Source organism: Quercus suber, unplaced genomic scaffold, assembly GCF_002906115.3.
Source record: "Quercus suber isolate HL8 unplaced genomic scaffold, Cork oak 2.0 scaffold_4, whole genome shotgun sequence".
In the NCBI taxonomy this organism is placed as follows: domain Eukaryota; kingdom Viridiplantae; phylum Streptophyta; class Magnoliopsida; order Fagales; family Fagaceae; genus Quercus; species Quercus suber.
In genome coordinates this window covers 2,373,747-2,392,505 of record NW_027069470.1, presented here as the reverse complement: position 1 = coordinate 2,392,505, position 18,759 = coordinate 2,373,747, and the positions used below count along the sequence as shown (strand labels likewise).

General features: G+C 34.4%; 1 protein-coding gene and 1 long non-coding RNA gene across 2 annotated transcripts; both read left to right on the top strand.

Moving 5' to 3' along the window:
* Nucleotides 1–4,241: 4,241 nt before the first annotated feature.
* LOC112029968 (disease resistance protein RPM1-like) lies at nt 4,242–5,426 on the top strand. Its single transcript, XM_024062650.1, has one exon. It carries the CDS (start codon nt 4,242–4,244, stop codon nt 5,424–5,426), a length of 1,185 nt encoding a protein of 394 aa, XP_023918418.1.
* Nucleotides 5,427–7,356: 1,930 nt separating this feature from the next.
* On the top strand, nt 7,357–8,738 carry LOC136066718 (uncharacterized). Its single transcript, XR_010628213.1, has 3 exons — nt 7,357–8,225; nt 8,301–8,348; nt 8,458–8,738. It is a non-coding gene; the product is annotated as an uncharacterized LOC136066718 (long non-coding RNA).
* Nucleotides 8,739–18,759: the final 10,021 nt, after the last annotated feature.

Sequence of the window (18,759 nt, the reverse complement as noted above, 5' to 3'; positions counted from 1 at the left end):
AAGAGCATGTCTGTGCCACATATTGGCTAAAGCTTTTAAATGTGAAAGCTAGCTCAAATATTTGGTGCTCAAGCATTTGATAAACATCACTATATTTCCAAATCTGTCTAATCATATAAGGACATGCCATTCAGCCAATATGAGCTACTTAAATATATATTTAAACATTCACATGAATGGGCACTGTTTCTTAATAGAATAGTGAGATGATTAAGTAAGATGGCAACGAGAATACATCCCTGAGCCTTGTTCTTGAGGGCGAAGCCTTTACAAAGTCTTTGTCTTCATTGAAAGTGAGACTAATCGCCTTGGCTTATATCGCCCATGTTTGCATTGGCAATTGTGGCGCCTAAGAAATATGCACCCCCTTTTCTGTTAAGCTTAAGGTGATCCTTTTGATATCATGCTAGATGGCACCATGCATGAGCATATAGATCCCTACTAGAGATCATTCCCATTATTGGCGATAAGGTTCCACAATGTTGCCACTGAGTTAGTAGTCACTAATTGCATTCTAAGGCCATTTGGGCTCATGCCTTGACAAGTTGTACTGTCACTATCTTTCCCAAGCTAGATTGATTGGCTCAAAGCGACATCCAAGCAATACAACTAGATAATCAAAATATTTGTGAGTGTCCTGTAACGTCATTACAGATTAGCCATAAGACATAAAAAATAATTTACTTAACCTGCAAGAACAAGATTAGTACTACTAAATAACTAGTTTGCAGTTAAATAAAGCTAAATCAGCCATTTAGCCTTGTGCAGGTACAGGTCCATGGACAGGAAATTATAATGAGAAAAATTAAATCTTGTAATCATATATTAAGCTTGTCAAAACTGGTCTTGAGAGAAAATACTGTTTAGGCATTACTCTCAACTCAAACAGTCGTGTTTCTAGCAGTATATGAGAAAATATCAAAGTGAGGAAAATTCCCTCGAAACGCAGATTGGAGATTTTAAGAACTTGCCCTCACGTTAAGTGGATGCTAGCTTTCTATGGGAAGTATCTTTGTTTCTCCTTTTAGCTTCTATTGGTGAAATAATGCCAAACGTGATGAGCTTGTTGCTGCACACATAAAGCGTGTAAGCTCCAGCCCATAGTGTTCCCGCTGTTAATGATGTGGAAGATGAGACCATCTTTAAGCTAAACACCTTGACAGAGAATATTTAGTGTGAGTATACTGTGAGTATATATTTATTTCAGCAAATAGAAGCAAGTAATATAAGTCATGTCTACTACATAAACATCTTAGGTGAAAAGGTTAAGTCTTTTTTTTTAATGCAAAAAGAAAAAAAAGAAAAAAAAAAAGAATTAAGTCTTGATAAAGGATGAAAAAAAAAAAAAAGGAAAAGTGAAAACTTGGAGTAATGCTTAGTTTGAAAATTAACTAGAGTTAAACGTGGGAGTTAAACATTGCCTATTTTGTAGGCAAGGTTACACGTGAGAGTTAAAAATGTATTTTTATTGTGTTATCCTCAAATTTTATCTCTATTTAAATTTAGGCTGTAGAGGTATTTTGGAACCAAAAAAAAAAAAGTCTAGTCCAAATAGAGAAGCCCCTTAAATAGTAATATAGACTTAAATTTAGGCTGTATGGGTATTTTGAAACTAAAAAAATGTCAAGTCCAAATAGAAAAACCTCTTAAATAGTAGCATAGAGATCAAAAGCAATTGCACATAGTAGATGATGAGATTATAAGTAATAAAGTATAAATTTATCCACACAATTCTATTTGGCTTAATGTAGGTGCTGTAAGTAATAAAATAGGCTAAAATTCAAAACTGACCCTCTAAGTTCAGCTTTTATTATTTCAGTTTTTTAAGTTTTAGTTATGTCATTTTAGTGCTCTAAATTTCAGATTTTGTCAATTCAATCCTCCATTAGGCTTCTATTAACTATTGCTGTTTTACTCACCAAAATGACGCCATTTTAGGTTTTATTTATTTATTTATTAATTTCGTAATTAAAAAAAAAAATGAGAAACTGTTATTAAAAAAAAAAAAAAAAACTAAGGGGAACGACATCCCTTGCCCCTGAAAATTGCTTCCTAGTAGATGCAAAGCCGGAACATTTGGTTGGGGCCAACCTGAGTATGACCAAACGGAGACATGGGTGGAGTGAATGTTGATGGAGATATGACAAATACCAATGAAGAGGAGCCTGGTAGGAGGCTCATGGCTGCAGCAAGGAGAGGGAATAGCAGAACCAGTAGAGACATATAATGGCTGGAGTTCCTTAACAGTGTGGGCAAAAAATCAGACCATCCTCACACAACTGGTACCATTCTTGCAAAGCCTGGTTCGATATTGTGCAGGGTGTAGCCAGCACTCAAAAACACCATGAGTGGTCCCTCAGCCCCTTAATTTTGTTCTCAGAAATTGGTGAGGCAGGGTATCGGTGGGGGTGAGGTCTTTTGTTTTGTTTTCAAGGCATGGGAACGACGTCGTTCCCCTTAATTTCTGTCTTTTTTTTTTTGGTAATAACAGTTTCTCATTTTTTAATTACGAAATTTAAAAAATAAAAATAACAAAAGCCTAAAACGGCAATAGTTAACGGAAGTCTAACAAAAGATTGAATTGACAAAATCTAAAACTTAGAGGACTAAAATGATAAAATTAAAACTTAAAGGATTGAAATAACAAAAGTTGAAACTTAAAGGGTCAGTTTTGAATTTTAGCTTAAAATATCATTTTGCAATTTGACTCATTATAAGACAAGACATTAAAATTATTATTAACCTTATTACCAAATATTTTTAAAAATCCAAAAAATTAACTTTATTGCCCGTGATAAGTCATTGCTAATGAAAGTAATAGAATTTGTTTAAGCTATAACTAAAATTTGTATTCCACAAAGAGTCATTCCAAGTAAAACTAATGATATTCCGTATATTATACAAAATTGTGAAATTATATACTAATCAAACATTTAATTATTATCACCTAAACATTCATAATAAATTTCATAGTCTTGATGGAGTATGTTCCTCCAATGTTGAAGATGTTTATTGTACTGATTTAGTGCATTCTTAATAAAACTATCGAAGTTTCCCCTAAAAAAGATATCATATACTATATAACTAGAATTCTATTCTATAGGTTTGTGTTATGCCAAGTGGATACTCTATTTTTATTTTATTTTCATTTGTCCTCCTTATATAATGCGGTTCACTATAAGTTTTTGAAATAATTAACAAAAATCTAATTAAAATCTATTTTAGAAATTTCAAAAAGTTTAAAAAATACTGCTCCTATAAACATTATACTACCAAGAAATTATATAAATTTAAAAGAATTTTATTATTTTTATAACCTATGAAGATTTTTTTAATAACAAACTTTTTTTTCTTATACACACATGCAAATATATATATATATATATTGTGTGTGTGTGTGTGTGTAGATATATATATATATATATGTATGTATGTATGTATGTATGTACGTACGTATGCTTTTTTGTATATGCTAAGTAAAACTAATTAAAAGTCTTATTTTTAACCAGAAAAAAAGCAATTAAAAAAAAAAAAAAACCAACACTACACAAATTCTGATTGAATTTTACTCTTCTTTAAACAAATTATTATTATTATTTTATTATTTTTATTTTTATAAATTCTTTGATTTGACTTTTTTTTATATATTGATTTAAATGTTTCATATTATATATATATATATGTGTGTGTGTGTGTGTGTATATTCTCTCATACATCATACTAATTAATGACTAATTTAACCAATAGTCTATGACTATAATTTATTTATTTGCCTTTAAACCTTACAATTTACATGCACAACCAACATGATCAAAACTCGTATAGCCAGAAAGATCTAGGGGACAATTGCCCTTAACTTAGCCACAAAAAAAAGAAAAAGATTACAAGGCTCCAAGCACTAGGTTCATTCCAATCCCACTCATGTGACATATATTTTCATGTGTAGTGTGTGTTTTGTATTGACTTATTGTTATAAAAGTAATTTGCTAACTTGAGCCAACAATTCTTTGGTTCTACTGCACCCGTGGGCTTGCACAAGGTTTTTCTTCTAGTGAGCACCAATGGAAAGTTATTCAGGAGAGCAAGGACCTTGACCTTCCTCAGAAAGGTAATATTGTGAAACAAAGACGAATTTTTTTTCCCTTCATTACAGCTGAATGTGATTTAATTTCTGTTAAATTTCGTAACTTATTCGTTTATTTGCACTTAACTATGGCCAGTGATTGAAGAAAGAAGGAAAAATGGCAGAAAGTGCAGTAAGCCTAGTTATACAAAATTTGATCCCATTGTTAGTCCAAGAAGCGAAATTGCTTAAGGGTGTCCATGAAGAAGTTAGAAGCATTAGACGTGAAATGGAAATGATTCAATCTTTTCTCAAGGATGCAGATATAAGGGCTGAGAAGGATGAAAAGAGCAATGTAGCAAAGACATGGGTAAAACAAGTGAGGGAAGAAGCTTATCACATGGAAGATGTCATTGATAAATACCTCCTTCATTTTGCAAAACAACCTCACAAGCGAAGGCAATGCTTATATTTCTTCCCGAAGATTTTTCATATTATCATAAACCTAAAAGCTCAACATGTGATAGACTCTGAGATTCAAGGTATCAATAAGATACTCGAAGACATCAGAAGGAGTGGTGAAAGATATGGCTTTAATGCCATAGAACAAGGCTCATCTAGCAATGATGTGTTAAGTGACACATGGAATGATCCTCGAATGGCATCCCTCTTCATTGAGGAAGCTGAGGTTGTGGGCATTGAGTCTCATAAAGATGAATTGATAAACTGGTTGATAAAAGGACCATCTAATCACATGGTGGTTTCAGTGGTCGGCATTGTTGGCCTTGGGAAGACCACTCTTGTCAAGAAAGTATACGACAATAGTAAGGTGGTACCACACTTTGATTGTCGTGCTTGGATCACTGTGTCTCAATCATACAAGATGGATGAGCTATTAAGGGATATGATCAAACAATTCTACAAGGCAAGGAAGGAGTTTCCACCTAGGGAAATTGACATAATGAAAGTGCCATCACTAATTGAAGAATTGAAGACCTATTTATATGAACAAAGGTATTTAGTAATTTTTGATGATATATGGGATATAGGATTTTGGGACCATATAAAATGTGCTTTCCCAGGTAATGGCAAAGGCAATAGAATAATAATCACAACCCGAAATGAGGATGTTGCACCTTCCAACAATGAATCTCTAGATTATTATATGTACAAGCTACCATCTCTACCATTTGAAAATGCCTTGGAGCTCTTTTGCAAGAAGGCCTTCCAACGTGAAGGGGGGCAATGTCCTCCTGATTTTACCGAGTTTTCTCATAACATAGTTGAGAGATGCAGAGGATTACCGCTAGCAATTGTGGCTATAGGTGGCATTTTTTCAATCAAAAGCCAAGGTAGTCTCTGAGTGGCACAAAGTTCTTGATTGTCTTAGTTTAGAGTTTGAAATTGATTCCCATCTTAAAAGTATCACAAGAATTCTATGATTCAGTTATCATGATCTTCCTTACAACCTCAAATCATGTTTTCTATATTTTGGAATGTTTCCAAAGGATTGTGCTATTAATTGTGCAAGACTAACTCGACTATGGATAGCTGAAGGTTTTGTAAGAAGGAAGGGATGACATTGGAAGATGTTGCACAAGCCTACTTGAACCAGCTTATTCACAAAAGCTTGGTTCAAGTGGACAAGGAAGATTTTATTAGGAGAATTAGAACTTGTCGACTTCATGATATGATGCATGAGGTAATTCTTTCAAGGTCAGAGGAATTGAGTTTTGATTTGGTCTCAATGTCGAAATACTCAAATTTTGAGAGAGCAGCTCGACGCCTCTCTATTCAGAACAATGTGAACACTCGTTTGCAGAGTATTACTAATTCTCAAACTCGTTTTATTCTCATTTTGGGGGTAGATGAAGTGCCTAATTCTTTTCTCTCTACTTGTTTTGCAAACTTCAAGTTAATGAAAATAATGGATTGTGAAGGTGCTCCTATAGATTACATTCCTAAAGAAACAGGAAACCTATTCCATCTAAGATATTCAAGCCTAAGAAAAACAAAAGTGCAAATGCTCCCAAAGTCCATAGGTAAATTGCACAACCTAGAGACATTAGAGCATTAACATCAGTTCATCTAAATTTTCTGTCTATTTTACACGAAAAAACCTCATGTTTCTATTTTACACTACCACTTTTACAAAACACCCACATTAGTTCATTTATTTTACAAGATATTTCAATAAAATATTCACTCTACACAATTTTTTTATTATTTCCCTCAACCACCTCCACCTATATACGCGCCCTCTCTCTCTCTCTCTTCTGAACAGATCAACTCTCTCTCTCTCTCTCTCTCTTTTCTTCTTTCTCTCATTCCTTCTCTCACTGGCCGATACAGATCGTCTGATTCCTTCTTTCTTTTCTTCCTTCTCTCACCGGCCGATCCAGATTGTTCTAAGCACCATGCTCCATGCTCCGATCAAGCGATACCCATGAGCTCCGGCGACCCAGAACCTTTCTTCACCGGCCGATCCACGCTCCACAAGCACCGATCCATGCTCCACGCTTCACCGGCCTACCCACGAGCTCCGATCAAGTGAGACCCACAAGCTCTGGCGACCCAGATCCTTTCTTCACCGGCCGATCCACGCTCCATAAGCACCGATCCACACTCCATGCTTCACCGGCCGACCCACGAGCTCCAGCAACCAATCCGAGGACCCATGTGTGTGTGTGTGTGTCTGCACCTTTGTTCTTATTGTGTTGCATTTGGTATTAGTTTCAATGTATTTGTTATTTGAGTGGAATGTTTTTGTGGGTCTTTTTGGATTTGGTTTAGCTCAAATGGGTTGCCTTCAAAAGTTGTGTTTGCGTTAGATTTATGGGACTTATTACTGTCTAGATTTGTATAAATATTTGAGCTTTCTTTCTGTGTTTGTGTGTGGGTTAATTTTCAGTTGATTTGGTGCGTTGGATATTGTAATGGTTGGGGAAGAGAGGTAGGAGATGAGAGTCCGTTAGATAGGAGAGAGAAAAAACCATTAAAAAATTAAATACACAAGCTACAGTGCCCGTGTAAATTTACACGGGTACTGTAGCTCGTGGATAATTTTAGAAGATTTTGCAAGAGTTTAAACAGACTGATGTGGGCTATTTTTGAATAAAAATGTATAAATTTGAGCATTTTTTTTATTATACACACTTATACATTAGCTGATGTGAATGCTCTTAGATTTGAACATTCTCTTATGTCTGAGCTTCTAGTGGAGATTAGTGGGCTTCGTAAGCTACGATATCTTGTGGCGTACAATTATAACAGCGATATTAAATACAATATAAATTTTCTGCGTGGGTTAAAGATGCCAAATGGCATTAGGCATTTAGAGTCCTTACAGAAGCTTTTTTATATTGAAGCCAGCAGGCAGCAGCGCTACACTTATATCAGAATTGGGAAGTTTGGCACAATTGAGGAAGTTGTCGATCTGTAAATTGAAGAAAGAGAATGGAATGGATTTGTGCATTGCGATACAGAAAATGAGCCACCTTCGGTCATTGGAAATCAAAGCAGCAAGTGAGGAAGAAGTTCTTAATTTGCAATCACTGCCTTCTCCTCCATCCCTCCTACAAGTTCTTGGCCTATTTGGGCGACTAGAAAAGTTGCCAGAATGGATTCCCAAACTCAAGAGTGTAGTTCGAATTGTTTTAATGTGGTCAAAATTAATAGAAGATCCATTTAAGGTCCTTCAAGATCTACCTAATTTGATGGATCTTACGCTTTGGGATGGATGCGGAGGTGAGCAATTACATATTGAGGGAGGATGCTTCTAGAAACTCAAGTATCTAGGGCTTACTAAATTGGGAGGATTGAATAGGTTGATAATAGATGAAGGTGCCCTACCTCTTCTTGAAAAGCTTGTAATTGGAGAATGCCCACAGCTGGAGGAGTTGCCCTCTGGCATCCACCGTCTGAAAAGCCTAAAAAATCTGCAATTTGATGAAATGCCAACCAAATTAGTTCTTAGTCTGCAACCAGATGAAGGCCCAGATTTTGGGAAAGTCAAGGATATTCCCTTTGTCATTTTTAGGTATTGGTTTTATGGAGAAAACTACTATTGGTACAAGCTTGGTAATTCAACATTGTTAGAGCGTCTGCGAAGTTGATTGACGGAGGACCAAAGTGCCCACACCCCACTTTTAGGAAATTACAGGTACTATTTAAATAAGTGAGTAGCATGAAGCAATAATTGGACAATTCTTTTACCAAGTTTGTTTATTGTGGACAGGAAAGATGTTTGAGCGCTCAAGTTTTACTTGCCTACGAATCATAGTTGGTAAGCCTGCTTTTCCCCTTTTCACCCATTATGGACCTTTTTTCTTTTTTTGCATTTTTTTAAATTACATTTAAATTTTTATTTATATTGCTCTTGTTAATACTTTTAGGCTTAGCTTCAAATGCCAATGTTTTAAGGATTTTCAAGTGCCAAATCAAACAAGACACTGCTCTTTTCTCAACCAACCAGAACATCAGTAGTTGTTTCTCCCATTCATTGTTGCCTTTGTCATTGTATTACTGTAATGCATTATCGTTTCTGTATCAAGATTGTTATTATGTGTAATCTTTTCTGTATCAAACTTATGCTACGCAAAAGAGTGATGTTTTAGTTGAATTGTATTATTTGTTGTCTTTAGAGTGGTTTAAGTATGTTAAGTGTTTCATTGGTATGACCGCATGTAATGGCTTTGATATAATAGCTAAAAGTTCTATATAATGACATTTGTGTATAATTTGTGAAAGTATAACTATATGTATATGTTTTCTTTCTTTATTCATCAAAAAAATAAAAAAATTGTATTGAACAGCATTCTTGTTTTGATTGTGGAGTGTCCTCGACTATTTTCAAAGACTAAGATGTTGTATATGGTGTGGTGCTGCCATTTTGGCTTTGAGTAAATTTCTGTGCTGCTGTAGTGCTGTTGCCTAGTTTGTTGCGGATTTTATTTATTTATTTATTTATTTATTTTTATTTTTTATGTTTGTTAGGTGTTATTAATTTGATGTATAAATTCAGCTTTTGTTGCTTCTTTTTGAACTTCTTGTATGGTTTTTCTTGTTTCAATAAATTTTACCGATTCATCTGAGAAAAAAAAAACTAGAAATTTTTTTACCATATGCAACATTCATTCGTATTGATAAAAATGTAAGTCTACTTCTAAACAACAAATTTAACAAAGGTTCAATTAGTATTAAACATTATGAATTTAGTTACTGATGAGTGTCTCCGGCCCACAAAAGACTTTGATATCTTAAAACCTGATTTTTGGTAGGAGTCCTAACTTGGAGGTAGATAGACTATATTTCCCCTAAATGACTTTGTTGTTTCAGGTTTTGCTGCTTATTATGAACCTCTTGCATTGTGATCTTTTTTCAATAAATTTACCTCATTAATGAATAATAATAATAATAATAACAACTTGATTAACTTATCCAAAAAAATCATAACTTGACTATTTTAATTAATAGATAACAGGATCACCATCTGATATCAGTTAAGGAACTTTATGAAATTTAATAATGAAAGATTGGTTTTGATTAATTTAGTTGATAAAGAACATAGTTTAAAAATTCTAGAGCAAGTTGAAACTCATTGGCAGAAGTTTATTAGTACATTCACTCCTAGTAACCAATTAGTTTTGTCCATAACATTGGAACAATGTCCAATATTCTTCTATGATTGAAAGATAAAAGCCTTTACACGCTTTCTCAAGGAAAAATCAATTGACGAAGGTGCCCTGTTGGGCTTGTAGGAGATCAACGGGGAGTAGTTCCGGCTTCAGAATTTTCTATTAGTGAACATCAAATTTGTAAAATTATGAAGCAGAGCAAGCAACTTGGCCTTCCTGTTCCATGAATAATCACAATTACAGAAAAGACATTTGCTTATAATTTGTGAAAGAGTAAATCATATGTATATGTTTTCTTTATTCATCCAAAAGGGGAAAGAAATTAGAAAACTGTTATGAACAGGATTATTTGTTCGGATTGGGAAATTTCCTCAACTATCTTTAAAGATTAAGATGTCATACCTAATGTGGTATTGTCTTTTCTGTTTTGAGTAGTTTTCTCTGTTGCTATAGTGCTGCTGCCTAGTTTGTTGCAGGTTTCGTTTTGGTGTTTGGTAGGTATTGCTAGTTTGCTCTTTCGATTCAGCTTGTGCTGCTTATTTTGAACCTCTTGTACTGTAATCTTGTTTCAAAAAAATTATTTGATTCATATCAAAAAACAAACAAGAAATTTTTTTACCATATATGCCGTTCATATTGATAAAAACATTAGTCCACTTCAAACTAATAAACTCAACATAGGTTCAGTTAGTATAAATCACTATGGATTCAGTTAATGATTAGTGTCTCCAGAAAAGAGCTTTAAAATCTGACAACCTGATTTTTGGCAAGGAAACCCTAACCTTACATTGCAAATCCTAGAGGTTTATAAACTATGTCTTCCTTGTTTATTTCTTAAAATTTGTCAGTTGTCAATGTGTGAGTTCATAAATTAACTTGTGATTGCCACTAAAGGGTATTACATGAAACTTATCTTTTGTCCTTACCAAATATGTGAAACGTAAAGTAGTTCTGCTAAAAATTTACTTATTGCAGTGAACATCTTGACAGCTGACAGGTTCTATGCAATTTTCAAATCGAAGTTGTGACCATTTTTATTTTTTAAGTATTTATCAAATGATTTTGGATGTTTTCCTTTGTTCTCTTAGTCATGAAAGTTTAAATGCTACTGGATGGCAGGGCATCATAGAATATATATTGCACTATAATAGTATTAACGCACAATGTGATTTTTGTACAAAGTCAAATCAACATAAACGGTAATGAAAGAAATTCACATGTGAGTACATTCTCATAGTAAAAAATAGGAGAATTATGAATATAAAATCACTGTGCCATTGGTTTAATCCCCATGTGAAATAGAGAGCAACTGAGCTTGGAGTGAGTCACTGATTCACAGAGGTTGGTACCAATGGAACCTCCATGAGGCAGGCTAGAATTCTGATGGTGTTGACTACGGAAGGACCTCACGTGTTGTTGGCAAGCAAAGACAGTTCTTCCACCTTACACTTTGCCTTTGCTCCCTTGTGAATTTGGTGACACAAGTAAATGAGCGTGCTTTAAATCAACCAAACTAAATTCTGCTGTCTTTATCATCCAGTCCATCTGCTTTTGGTTGATCTTTGGAGGTTTTTTCTCCACATTTTCATTCATATTTTGTCTGTTGCAACCTTGAGCAAAATATAAGACAAAACAAATGAACAATCGCAAAATCTGTTGAATATGAATTCCTATATTACATCTATATGGCATGTCACAAGCTACAATTTTCAATAGTATCACAGATAGGACTTAAAGGATGTCATGAAGGGGGATCATGAGCTTAATTCTTATGAGAATCCCAATGACAGAAATAGGCAAAAAAATAAATAATAAATAAAAGAAATTCTAGTTTAGGATCATTGAACATAGTGAATGTTTAGAGTAACTAGCTTACCTGAAAATTAAAGTTCCGAGGAAGGAAACATTCTCCTATAATGATTTCTTCTCTCCCACAAAAGAAAAATGGAAAATTCCACATTAGAAATATGGAACAAAATTTGACAACATTGTATGCTAAGGTTCTTAGATACTATAGCTTGAAAAGAGTCTTATGTCTCTGGTAGTAGAGGCTCTTGTGGATGATGTATCTGGTTTCCAGATCTGAACAAAAACAATTGAGGACATTCCCCAATCTGTACAAAGAACATTGTTAGTACCAGTTATCTAATTTGTTATATATATATATATATATATATATAAAGTTCGATCATTCTTTCATTTTCTCCTTTTGTAACTTTAAGGCGTCTCACTTTCCTTATCCTTAAAGAATTAATCAACTTGACCAGTCCCCTCCACCATGACCATCACCATCACCACTGGGTGGTAACCCACCCACCATCATTGAGTTGTGGCCAAATACTTCCCTGAAATCTCAGTTTAACCATTATATGCCATTTGAAATATCAAATCTCACAAAATTTCAGAAAGAAAGCAAAAGTCAACATGCATTTATATGTATCAACATGTGAAAATGTATGCAACCACCCCATACCATAAACCCATAGAAAGGATTACACAAAATAGGAAATACAGTGCTTTGATTAATTGATTGACAACAGACGTTGGTTGCCAAGGACTGGCCAAATTGGCAAATTATGACTTGGTTCTGAAACTAATCCAACTTTAAAAAGAACTCATCTGGCATTTATTAAACTGAACAGAGCAATATAACTAGCATTTGATGAATCCCACAAAGGATCCTTGAAGCAACATTTATACCAAGGAGCCAAGAAAAGGATCTATGTTGAGTACCAAGACTCCATTTTAGCAAATAAAAAAAGCAGTAAAGGAAACAACTTTGAAAGTTGGACTGAATGAAGTCAGAGCAACCAATGATACAGGGTATTGCTATGCCACTGCAGACAAGCAATAAATTCCTTTAATATTAAGATTTTTACTAATATCAAGAATCCATAGAATCCCTTGTTTCCTAACCTCAATTTCCAAGCATCAATGAAGAAAATATACAAAATGAATTGACTTAATGTGTTTGTAGATGCATGTACCATAACTTCATTTATAATCTGAATACATTTATTAAGATTTTCTATTTCTAACTGTTGTTCTTTGCTTTTCATCAGAGGGTGATGCATAACATAACCTGATTGCTTTTTTTTTTTTTTTTTTTTTTTTTTTTTTTTTTGGTTTGTAAGGGCTGAAATTTAAAATTTAAAATTTCAAGCACATGAAAATCCCTAGAAATTCTGAAACTTTGGCTAACCTCAAAAGGGCTGTAAGGGTCATTTCATGCTAAAGGTCAAAGTATTACGGATGCATGTCAGAAAATGCCAAATCATGACATAAAAGTAACAAGGAATTAAAGATAACATTTACTGCTCACTATTTTCACATTCTAACACATGTAAAATCTGATCCTCAAAAAAAAAAAAAAATTGTAAAACCTGTAGAATTTACGCTGAACACATAATTTATATTAGACGAGATAAATCTACAACAACATGAGACACGAAAGACATGGATAACAAGTAATTGGGGATATGAAAGAATAAATTTACCAAGCGAAATGATATATATCAGAAGCAGACTGCGCGTGGCTAGAATGCAAGATATGTCTTCTTTTATTAATAGTAAAAAATTGGGCACCAATACCTAGGCATCCAGGTTCAGCAATCTTAAGTGACCTCCTTTTTCCATTGAAGTACTAAAACGACATGAAAACTTTTACAAGATTAGATCTAGTATGCATATTATGCCCCATGCATTGACCCTCAAATTTCACTGCATACACAAAACAGTTAAGTAGCATTGTTAAAATCAAGACCTAAAAGCTCTCTTCAAAATATCCAATGAAATAGAACTCCAAAGAATGCACTTGTACATATGGTACAATATGAAGGAAGTTCTTTCTTCAGAAATTCTTTTAAGATAATAAACATTTCCTGTCCAAATAGTGACACCAAAAGGAATGATGAAATAAATTAAACGTAAATATTCTGTCTCTCTATCTCTCACACTCTAATCTTCATCTTCATAATATAGGCAAAAGTACGAATTCCTTAAAAGTGATAATCAAGTAAACCACCACCTTCAGTTGGGATTCAACTTGATTTGGTCCGAATGAGAACTTAAATGAAACTAATCTAGGGGTTGTACCTGCTATATCTAAGAAAAATCTAACTCATATTTCCTAGTCATTTGTTATATCATCTTTGGGTTTAAAAACCAAAAAAAAGCCCTCTATTTTGCACCTTTAGCAACCAAGGAACCATATCATGTACTTAAACAGCTAGATTACATGAAGGTGGTCATCAGCATCTTGTTTGTTGCTCCTCAACAACCTGCATACATAACAGTAATAAAATAAAAAATAAAAAGGAAGCAAAGGTCATTTTACCTTATGTAAAATGACCACAGGATTGGCTGTGTGCACAGAGATACCAACAAGACCGCAAATTGAGAGATTTACCTTCTGGGTTCGTGTTTGTCTCTGTTTTCTTGCTAACCAAACAGAAAGGCGGTGATGAATGTTTTTTATTTATTTATTTATTTGGTGTTATTTAATTAGACTGAATTTTAAGTTGGGTTGGGCTATGGAGTGAGGATATAATGTACCAGGTTGAGCCCAATCATGTCCAGATCTTCAATGGATAGTATTGGCCTACACTATTCTTTAATATTCTTCTATGATTGAAAGATTTAAGGTGTCACACCCTTTTTTTTTTAAGGAAAATTCAAATTTTTAGTAAGAAAGATTGGCCAATCTGAAGTCTGAACTACAGTTATAAAAGTTGTGGAGAGATATTTTCCAACCACATTAATAAACCTGTGACATAAATTGTATTCTAAGCAAGGTTATAATTTGTTGGAGTATGTGTGTGTTTCAAACACTTAATGTATGTTTGTGTCCCACATTGGTTAGGAATGAATCTTGTTATGAGTTTATGAGGCTTTGTACATCTTAGGTGGTAAGCTTGAAAGACAATGTGCTAAGGGTTGGGCTTGGGTTGGACTTAAGCATGTCTCTCTTGGGCGTCATTCCATTTCCTTATCTTTTGCTTTCAGCCCATCTTAGTTCCTGTTGGGGCATTTAATGTGCTGCCTGTTGGCTTGCACAGTGTCCATTGGTTCAACCCATCAGCCCTCACTTCATTAGCTTATAAACTCTACAACTCACACTATTCATACATCATATTTTTTTCCTCTTCTCCAGCCGCATATGCTCTGTTTTGCTGCACAGTTTCAACTTCAGTTTTTTTTTTTGAAAGGAAAGGCAAGGTTGTTCCTAGTTCTTCTTGCTTGAGTGTGTGATCAACTTGAAGAAATTACTATAGTCTAATCTTGGGGGGTTGTTCGGCCAAGAGAGCCATTCACACCGTGTTCTACTCCGGGTGGCACGAATCAACCTTTAAAGACAACGCATTTGCGTGATTCTATAGTTTGTGAGATCTTTCTAACTCTATCTATTTATTTTTGTCATTGCTAATTTTTTAGGGTTTGTATTGTTGAATCAAAACTTGTTTATTTAGCCATATTTTCCAACAATTTTAAAGGTTGATATTTGTGTTATAAAAATGAAGAAACAAGTTGTTGATTCTCTTAAGGTCATTTCGGAAATTACAAAGCTTGAGGCTTATGATGGAAATAATTTTAAACATTGGAAAGAAAGGGTTTTGCCCATCTTGGAATTTACCGAAATTGACCGGGTTCTTTATGAGCCTAAACCCGAAGAAGATCCTAAAAATATAGCAAAGTGGGAAAAAACAAATAAATTGTGTGTTCATACTATTAAGTGTGGTTTATCTAACAAGTTGTTTGATAATTATTGTCATTTTACTTGTGCTAAAGATTTATGGGATGAACTTAATGGTCGTTATGGGTTTGAGGATGAGGGTGCTAAAAAGTTTGCTACGGCTAAATTTATGTCTTTTCAAATGGTTGAGGAAAAAAGTGTTTCTAGCCAAATTGAAGATTTTCAAAAATTAGTATCCGACCTAGCTAAAGAGGGTGATGTTTTACCCGAGAGGTTTGTGGCTCATGGCTTAGTGTTTAAGTTGCCGGACTCTTGGAAAGAGTATAAACACCGGTATAGCCACCATAGAACCTAATTGAATCTTCAACAAACTATTGTTGATATTCAAATTGAAGAAACAAATAGGACGTCGGAAAAGGTTTCTAGAGTTAAGGAATTTACTTCCAAGGCTAATGTTGTAGAGGGAGGGCCCTCTAGACCTCCACAACATTATAAGAAACATGATTTCAAGGGAAAATGAAAATTTCATAATAAAAATGGCCCAAATCCTCAAATCCAAAAGAAAAAGGGTAATTGTTTTATTTGTGGCAGGGTATGTCACTATGCGGCAACATGTAGGACAAGGGGCAACTTCAACAACAATAAGAACAACAACAAAGGCTCTACATCAAAAAAGGCAAATGTGGTGCAAACCGAAGAGATCATTGCGGATGTGGTGTGTGAGGCACACTTGGTGACAAAAGTGAAGGGATGGGTAGTTGACTCGGCTTGCACAAGACACATTGGTGCATTCAAAGGGGAGTTTATTTCCTACACTCCCATGGCGAAAGGCACCGAATGTGTCTATGTTGGGGACAATAGGTCCGTGTCGGTGAGTGGTAAAGGGAAGGTACTTTTGAAGCTAACTTCCGGTAAAACTCTTTCACTCAATAATGTCCTTCATGTACCTCACTTTCGACATAATCTCATTTCGGTACATTTGCTTGGTAAGGCCGGTGTTAAAGTTTTATTTGATGGTGGCATAGTTACTTTAACTAAGAATGAAGTCTTTGTTGGTAAGGGCTATGTTGATGAGGGTCTCTTTGTACTTAATGTTGATCAAGTTATTAATGAAAAAGGTTCATCTTCTTGTGCTTACTTAGTTGATTCCATTGATGTTTGGCATGGTAGACTTGGACATGTTAATCTTGGCTATATAAAGAAAATGAAAGAATGTGGAATTATTAACTCACTAAGTGAAGCTAATATGGACAAATGTGAAATTTGTGCCGAAACTAAAATCACCAAGAAACCTTGTAAATCTATAACAAGAGAAACCGAGCTTCTTGGATTGGTACATAGTGACTTGGGTGACATAAAACACACCATGACTAGAGGTGGTAAAAGATTTTATGTGATCTTTGTTGATAACCACTCTAAATTCACTAAACTTTATTTACTAAGAACCAAGGATGAAGCTTTGGAGATGTTTATAAAGTATAAAAGTGAAGTTGAGAACCAAAAGAATAAAAGGATTAAAAGACTTAGAACCGATAGAGGTGGTGAATATGAGTCTAATCCTTTTAAGGAATTTTGTGAACAAAATGGCATAATACATGAGGTAACTCCACCTTATTCACCGGAATCTAATGGAATAGCTGAAAGGAAAAATAGAACTCTTAAAGAGATGATGAATGCTATGCTTGTTAGTTCCGGGCTATCTTCCAACATGTGGGTGGAGGCCATCCTTTCGGCTTGCCATATTCAAAATAAGGTACCTCATAAGAAAACCGGTAAAACTCCTTATGAACTTTGGGAAGGGCGTAAGCCTAACTTGGAATACCTCAAAGTGTGGGGGTGCTTGGCTAAGGTCATGCTACCCGAGCCTAAAAGGAGAAAGCTTGGTTCTAGAACATGTGATTGTGTGTTTGGTTATGCTTGCAATAGTTCATGCTATAGATTTCTTGTCATCAAAAGTGATATATTAGAATCATACACTATTATTGAATCCGAAAATGCCATATTCTTTGAGCATGTGTTTCCTTTGAAAAATAAGGAAAAAATATTGCATGATTCTATTGAAATTTCTAATGACTTTGTTGATGATGTGCAAGAAATAAGAAGGAGCAAGCGAGCTAGGAAGGAAAAGGATTACGGTAACGATTTCCTTGCCTATGTCGTTGAAGATGAACCTGTAAGTTACTATGATGCAATTAAATCCGTAGATGCACTTTTTTGGTTGGAAGTAATTAATAATGAATTAGAATCTATTATGTCTAATCATATTTGGGAATTAGTTGAGCTTCCACCTAAGGTTAAACCTATTGGTTGCAAATGGGTGTTTAAAAGGAAATTAAAATCGGATGGTACAATTGATAAGTTTAAAGCTCACTTAGTAGCCAAGGGCTATAAGCAAAAACATAATGTGGATTATTTTGATAATTATTCTCCAGTTACTAGAATTGCATCTATTAGAATTTTATTTGCCATTGCTTCTATTTACAAACTTGTAGTACATCAAATGGATGTTAAAACTGCTTTTCTAAATGGTGATTTAGAAGAAGAGATCTATATGGAACAACCCGAGGGTTATGTAGTTCTTGGACAAGAACATAAAGTTTGTAAGTTGGTTAAATCTTTATATGGTTTAAAATAAGCACCTAAACAATGGCATGAAAAATTTGATAATGTTATGCTTACACATGAGTATGTGATCAATGGTGCCGATAAATGCATATATAGCAAGTTTATTAATAATGAAGGTGTTATTATATGTTTATATGTTGATGACGTGCTTATATTTGGAACTAGCCTTGATGTTGTGCATGATGCTAAACACTTTCTTGCCTCTAATTTTGATATGAAAGATTTGGGTGAGTCAAATATAATCTTGGGCATCAAGATCCTTAGGGATAATGATTGCATTACACTATCACAATCTCACTATGTAGAGAAAATTCTTAAAAAGTTTGAACACTTTGATATGTCACCTATGTCTACTCCATTTGACTCAAAGATGCACTTGTTTAAAAATCGTTGTGATAGTGTTTCACAAGATAAATATGCACAAATCATTGGCAGTTTGATGTTTTTGACAAATTGTACTCGCCCTGATATTGCATATGTTGTTGGTAGATTGAGTAGATATACTCATAATCCTAGTATTGAACATTGGAATGCAATATCTAGATTGTTGAGATATTTAAAGGGTACTTTTAATTATGGTTTGTCATATTATGGTTATCCTGCTATATTAGAAGGATATTGTGATGCTAATTGGATTTCTGATACAGATGAGGTAAAGCCCACTAGTGGATATGTGTTCACACTAGCTGGAGGGGTTGTCTCTTGGAAATCATTCAAGCAGGCCTGCATAGCGAGATCCACCA

Coding starts and splice junctions, on each gene's coding strand:
- LOC112029968 (XM_024062650.1), top strand. CDS start 4,242: ATGGCAGAAAGTGCAGTAAGCCTAGTTATACAAAATTTGATCCCATTG.